We start from the raw sequence: 7,086 nt of genomic DNA, 5'->3' as shown, positions 1-7,086 counted from the left end.
GAGAGGAGAGCAGAGAAGAGAGAGGGAGCTCCCCCAGTGGGATGGGACTCATGAGGTCCAGGAGTTGAGACTTTTCTGTGGCCTTTGGGGACCTCTGAACAGTGCAATCAGGTCTTCCCTTAGAAAGATGCTTTGGCAAAAGGAGGAGGGGCAGGGACGGAGTTCTGCGGACAGCCGGGAAAATCAGAGGAGGCCACTGGCCCCTTCTCCCCAGGAGGGTGAATCCTTCTGTATTAGCCCCAGGCACCCTAAAAAATACCACTGACTGAGTGGCTTAAACAGCAGGGTTTTATTTTCTCACAGTTCTGGAGGCTAAAAGCCCCAGAGGCCTCTCTTCCTGGTTTGCACACAGCCACCTTCTCACCATGTCCTCCCACGGGGAGGTAGCACCCAAGCTCTCTGGTCTCTTATAAGGACACGAATCCTGTTGGATCAGGGCCCACCCTTATGACCTCACTTAACCTTCATCATCTCCTTATAGGCCCTGTCCCCAACTACAGTCACATTGGGGATTAGAGCTTCAGCGTCTAATATTGGCGGGGGGGACACCATTCAGTCCATAGCCCCCCCTTCCTCAGGGCTCCAACCACATCATGCACAGAACTCAGCTGTAGCCCGCATCACACAGTGCTCTTCAGTCCAGCCACGCGTCCTTCAGCGGCTGGGATACGTTCTCGACAATGCATCATCAGGTAATTTCGTTGATGTGAGAACATCACAGAGTGTTCTTAGACCAACCAAGGTGGTGCAGCCTACTGCACACCTAGGCCACATGGTATAGCATATTGCCCCTTGGCTACAGACCTGTACAGCGAGGATTTATGTATCTAAACACAGAAAAGCTACGGGAAAAATATGGTATTATAACTTTATGGGACCACTGTTATATATATGCTGTCTGTTGTTGACTGAAACATCATTATATACTACATGGCTGCAATATTTATTTTTCTGATTATAAAAGTAACACATATTCCCAGTAGACAGTGTAGAAAATTAGCAACAAACTATTTATTCTACTGTAAATGACAAAAGAAAAATTGAGCCTTGGACATGCCCATGTTTACTGTAAGTTATGATTCCATAATTGACTTGTAGTAAACAGTGTTTCTGGCCCCTAAGTATTGCTGCCTTGTGTATTTTATTTAGTATACAGCAATAAAAAGAGTCCTGTGAATTATTAAATCATTTCAATAAGTCAGCTAACAACATTTACATATAGTTGCTACACAGAAAGTAACACAAATTATTTCCTCTTTTGCTCATATTCAAACAGGCTTGAGTGACAACTTGAGGACAAGGCGGCGCCTCGACAAGATTTCACACAGCAGCTACAGGGGCCAGAGAAGCAGCACCGCATGGTGTGGCAGGAGAAGGAGGACCTGCACAAGGTAGGCAGTTCGGTTCTGGGTGAGAAAGGCTTAAGAGGCTTTGCAGAGTTTTGTAAGGTTCAGTTCATACGGATGTTTAAAGACCTCCTTGGGACTCCCGCTCATGGACTGTCCCTGCTGCACGCAGGACACCAGGGCCAAGCCTGGTTCTAGGGCCCCTGCTGTGCCCAGTTGCTACACAGCCCATGTCAGCTAGCTGGGCTTGGCTCCCTGCCATGGGTGCCTTTCAGCATGCTGCCTGCAGCAGGCACCCACTTCACAGTCATCATCTGCCATCTCCAGTTCAACCCCGCAGAGTAAGCAGCAACTCCCCCAGCCCCGCCCATTCTGAATGAGGAACGATGTCCAGAGGGCACTGTGTTATCTGCAGTGACACGCTGCGCCTGACACCAGTGACCTCGTCCTTCTCTCTACACCATGCCCCCTGCTCTTAGAAGGGGCATCTTAGTAAGCACAGGGAACTGCAAAAGAGGACATATGTTAAAATGTGGCTGATTCCCCCATAACTCCTTTATAAATTTGGTTTTTAGTAAGATATGTGAACTTTATATTCAAATGCCATTAAGTATAGTAATAACACAATTAGGTTCTTTTTTCTTTTCTTTCTTTTTTTTTTTTTGAGACAGAGTCTCTCTCTGTCACCAGGCTGCAGTCATGCGATCTCAGCTCACTGCATAGGCTCTGTTTTCTAAAATACATTCATTTATACACTGAAGTCCTTGGACCTGTAGGTTGTGATCTGTCCTCTAAAATGGGGCAGATTTTAAACCCAAATTGCTTCTTAAGATCATCTGTGGTATCATCCCCCTGCATGACTTGTCTGGGAGTGCAGTGTGGGCTGGGCGGCGTCTCATTGCTTGACACAGTCACAGTGACTCTGAGCTGGACCCAGAGAGGCCTGGGGAGGCCTTTCCTCCCCATGTGGGAGCCGCCCTGCCAGCTTGCTCCAGGTCTCGTCACTTCCAGTCTTAGTCCAGCAAGTGTGACAGTGACTAAACAGCCAGACTGTTGGCCAGATCAGCTGCAGGGAGGTCAGGGTCATCAGTGCAGCAAGTGGTAAGGTTGGGTTGTCAGTGCAGCTGAACTTGTGGTAAGTCCTACTTGTGGCCCTCCACCCAGGGAGTCTTTGATTTAAATCTCTTTCTTCTTAATTTTCTTTTCTTTCTTTTTTAGTTTTTTTAAGAGATGAGGTCTCACTATTTTGCCCAGGCGCTGGTCTTGAACTCCTGGGCTCAAGTGATCCTCCCACCTCAGCCTCCCAAAGTGCTGGGATGACAAGCATGAGTGCCTGGCCTGATTTAAATCTTCAGCACTTTGCCTATGTATTTTTTTCTGCTTCTGCTTCTGCTTCTTCTTGTGTTTAAGTAACTAGATTGAGTGCCCAAATGCTTTATTCACCTTTGCAATTGTGTAGAAGACCTCGGGCAGAGGTTGGCATTACAGAGCCAGCTGTCCTGCTGTAAGTTACTCCATGCAGTTGCAGGGTCTTTCTTGGTGTGGGGTTGTTGCTCAGCACCTGAGCCCAGGTGGTCTTCCCATTGAATGTTTGGCTGGGGTGAGGTGAGCACAGGGCTTTTTCCAAGCAGGGGATTTCTCCCATCTGTGGCTTTAATCTGTAACCAGCATTGGCTGTCACTTGTAACTCTTTAATATAGTGTAAGACTAAATGTGCAGCCTTCCATGCCTTTGTTAAGCAAACATAAAACATCTGTAATTTTTTTTTCAGCAATTGGTTGAAGCTTCAGAGACATTGAAATCCCAAGCCAAAGAACTGAAAGATGCCCATCAGCAGCAAAAGCTGGCCCTGCAGGAGTTCTTGGAGCTCAATGAGCTCATGGCAGAGCTCTACTCCCAGAAGCAGAAGGTGTGGGACAAGGAGGAGGAGATGGAAGTAGCCATGCAGAAAGCTGACATGATGTGGCAGGAGATCTGAAGATCCAAGAAGCTCAGAAAGAGGATGCTGTTTAGCCAGATGCGGTGGCTCACGCCTGTAATCCCAGCACTTTGGGAGGTCGAGGCAGGCGGATGGCCTGAGGTCAGGAGTTTGAGACCAGCCTGGCCAACATGGTGAAACCCCGTCTCTATTAAAAATGCAAAAATTAACCAGGCATGGTATTGGGTGCCTGTAATCCTAGCTACTTGGGAGGCTGAAGCAGGAGAATTGCTTGAACCTGGGAGGCGGAGGTTGCAGTGAGCCAAGATCATGCCACTGCACTCCAGCCTGGGCAACAAGAGCAAAACTCTGTCTCAAAAAAAAAAAGGGGGGAGGAAGCTATTTAGATATTTCAGCGATGATATTGATTGGACTTTTGTATGACCTTAATAAAACATCTTTGAAAACTTGGGCTGCATTATGTAAATTACTTTAAAATCATCTTAAGTTTTATGTGAACCCAAGTAAGTTGATCTGCCAAGCATTTATTTTATGCTCATCCCTCAATATCTATTTGTGAAATTATTAAAAGAGGTTCCTATTCCTAAGTTTTTAAAATTCCCTTTTAAGTAAGTAGAGGGTATTTATGCTGAGCCGTGATATGGCCTGGCTTAACTGAATAAGAGCACCTGCAGTCCATAAAGGGCCAATGGCAGTAGAAAGGCAAATCATAGTCTAGGACGCTTCAAGCCACTTGCTTTAGACCAGTGCTTCTGAAGCGTCTTGGCCTAAGCACTCCTTTACACTCTTGCAAATTACTGGGGATCCCAAAGAGCTTCTACTTAGGTAGATTACAGCTCTCAATATGCACCACGGCAGAAATTAAAACTGAGAATTCTTTCAATACAACAAAAACCCATTACATGTTAACGTAAAGTTTGTAATGAAAAGTAACTATTTCTTTAAAAATCTAGTGAGAAGAATGGCATTTTTGCATTTTTTTTTTATTTTATTTTAAGATGGAGTCTTGCTCTGTCACCCAGGCGGGAGTGCAGTGGCACAATCTCCGCTCACTGCAGCCTCTATCTCCTGGGTTCAAGCGATTCTCATGCCTCAGCCTCTTGAGTAGCTGGGATTACAGACATGCACCACCATTCTCGGCTAATTTTTGTATTTTTAGTAGAGATGGGGTTTCACCATGTTGGCCAGGCTGGTCTCAAACTCCCGACCTCAGGTGATCTGCCCTCCTCAGCCTCCCAAAGTCCTGGGATTACAGGCGTGAGCCACCGCACCCACCCGCATCTTTACATTTTTTTAATGTTTCTTTAATATCTGGCTTAATAGAACGTGCTCGGGTTCTCATGTCTGTTTCTGCACTCAATCTGTTTTGATACACTGTTCCGGATGAAGTACATGAAGAACTCCTGGTTCCCACAGATAGCTAATTAATTATTAAAAGAGATTCCTGTGGTACTAGGTTTTAAAAATTCCCTTTTCAGTAAGTAGAGGGTATTTATTCTCTGACAAAGTCTCAGGATCCCAAGGTTCTCAGCCCACAATTTGAAACCTGCTGCCCTAGGTATTCTGAATGTTCTGCTGTTGATGAGTGACATGTTTTAAGCAATGCTTACTCTAAAATTCGATTAAAGGCCAGGGGCTGTGGCTCACACCTCTAATCCTAGCTCTTTGGGAAGCTGAGGTGGGCCGATCGATTGAGCTGAGGAGTTCAAGACCAGTCTGGGCAACATAGTGAAACCCCATCTCTACCAAAAATACAAAAAGTTAGCTGGGTGTGGTGGCATGCACATCTAGCATGAAGTACTCAGGAGGCTTAGTGGGAGGATCACTTGAGCCTGGGAGGTGGAGGTTGCAGTGAGCCGAGATTGTGCCACTGTACTCCAGCCTGGGCGACAGAGTGAGAATCTGTCTCAAAAAAATTCTATTAAAATTTACTTAACGAATCCCACAAATGAGAAGGTCTGAAAGCACATGCTCAAGTTCAGGGCTCTTTGCTGTTTAGCCACAGGATATCTGTTTGTTTTCTTCTTAGTTTATTTTGCAACCTAAATATATTTGTAGTTGCAGCCAGTTACAACTCAAGTTAATGAAACCCCTAACTAAGGATTACCATTCCACATCGGATGCAGTGATACGTTGCCTGGGATTTGTTCTCAAGCGGTTTGTGCATAGGCAGAGATGAAGCAAGCTCAGCTCAAGCTGCTCACTGTCAGCCGACTACGGTGGCTTGCCTGTAATCCCAGCACTTTGGTGAGGCTGAGGTGGGCGGATCACCTGAGGTGGAGTTTGAGATTAGCCTGGCCAACAGGGTGAAACCCCATCTCTACTAAAAAAAATACAAAAACTAGCCGGGCGAGGTGGTGTGTGCCTGTAATCCCAGTTAAACTGGAGGCTGAGGCATAAGAATCGCTTGAACCCAGGAGGTAGAGGTTGCAGTGAGCTGAGATCACACCACTGCATTCCAGCCTGGGCGACAGAGCAAGAATCTTGTCGAAAAAAAAAAAAGTCCTCTCCTCAGTGTCAAAGCTGAGGTGCCAGGCACAGGAGGTTCATTACTCTCTCTTCTTCTGTTCTTCTGTGTGTGTCTGAAATTGTCCATTTAAAAAATGAATCAGTGTTCTACAGAAATCAGAAGTACTTGTTTTCACAAATCAGTACCCTTTCTTGAAATCTCATCTCAAAATATCAACTTAAATTTACATTTAAACTTGTTTTATTACTAACCAACCACTTCAGCTGAGCCCTGCGGTGTATTTCTGAAACTTTAATTTGTGATAAGATTGATAAAGGGTGAAAAAATACAAAGGTCCTTTAAGGTCTTGCTCTCTTACAAGTCCTTTGGGGAAGATCTAACTGGTAAGGCCGTGCTTCCTTTGTGTTAATGGCAAGTGCGTCTTCGTTTCGTAGCTGGAAGCTCAGCTCAAGGACACTGTTGCTGAGGCCTCAAAGGAGTGCAGACGTCGTGAGCACATCTCGGACTTCAAGCAACAGAAAGTGAGCCTGAAGCCCTCGAGGTGGTGCTGGGTTAGAGTCTTTACTCTTACCCCAGACAGAAAGCTCATCCTTGCTGATCCCAGCACGTGGACATTGCCCTGTGTAATGTGCTGGTCCCGGCTGAGCGTTACCCAAGGCAGCTCCAGACAAGACAGGGATGTGGGGAAGTGGGAGGGACCCTGTCTTCGTGATTGTTTTCATTTTCATAGCCAAGTGTATTAGTCCATTCTCGCACTGCTATAAACAACTACCTGAGGCCGGGCGCGGTGGCCGACGCCTGTAATCTCAGCAGTTTGGGAGACCGAGGTGGGTGGAGCACCTGAGGTCAGGAGTTTGACACCAGCCTGGCCAACATGGCGAAACCCCATCTCTATTAAAATACAAAAATTAACCAGGCGTGGTGGTGGGCGCCTGTAATCCCAGCTACTCGGGAGGCTGAAGCAGAAGAATTGCTTGAACCTGGGAGATGGAGGTTGCATCGAGCCGAGATTGTGCTACTGCACTCCAGCCTGGGTGACAGAGCAAGACTCCATTTCAAAAAAAAAAAAAAAAAAGAACTACATGAGACTGGGTAATTTACTAAAAAAAAAAAAAACCAACAGGTTTAATTGGCTCACAGTTCTGCAGGCTGTACCGGCTTCTGTTTCTGCGGAGGCCTCAGGAAACTTAACAATCATAGCGGAAGGGGAAGCAGGCACATCTTACATGGCCAGAGCAGGAGGAAGAGAGAGAGTGGGGAGATGCTACACACCTTTAAACAACCAGATCTCATGAGAACTCCTGACCTCGGGTGATCCACCTGGCTCGGCC

The 7,086-nt window shown here is 46.3% G+C and overlaps 1 protein-coding gene across 1 annotated transcript; it reads left to right on the top strand.

The window, feature by feature from the left end:
* Positions 1–396: 396 nt before the first annotated feature.
* Positions 397–3,736, top strand: LOC109025943 (uncharacterized). Its single transcript, XM_019021950.3, has 3 exons — positions 397–692; positions 1,277–1,391; positions 3,118–3,736. Exons 2-3 carry the CDS (start codon positions 1,359–1,361, stop codon positions 3,322–3,324), a joined length of 240 nt encoding a protein of 79 aa, XP_018877495.1. The 5' UTR covers positions 397–692; positions 1,277–1,358; the 3' UTR covers positions 3,325–3,736.
* Positions 3,737–7,086: the final 3,350 nt, after the last annotated feature.

Source organism: Gorilla gorilla, chromosome 11, assembly GCF_029281585.2.
Source record: "Gorilla gorilla gorilla isolate KB3781 chromosome 11, NHGRI_mGorGor1-v2.1_pri, whole genome shotgun sequence".
Lineage (NCBI taxonomy): Eukaryota > Metazoa > Chordata > Mammalia > Primates > Hominidae > Gorilla > Gorilla gorilla.
The sequence above is the reverse complement of the archived record's forward strand: the minus strand, read 5'-3'. Positions and strand labels throughout refer to the sequence as shown.

Excerpts from the sequence above, each read along its gene's own strand:
- LOC109025943 (XM_019021950.3), top strand. The coding sequence starts at position 1,359 with ATGGTGTGGCAGGAGAAGGAGGACCTGCACAAG. Across the intron at positions 1,392-3,117 it reads AGAAGGAGGACCTGCACAAG|CAATTGGTTGAAGCTTCAGA; the intron begins GTAGGCAGTTCG and ends TTTTTTTTTCAG.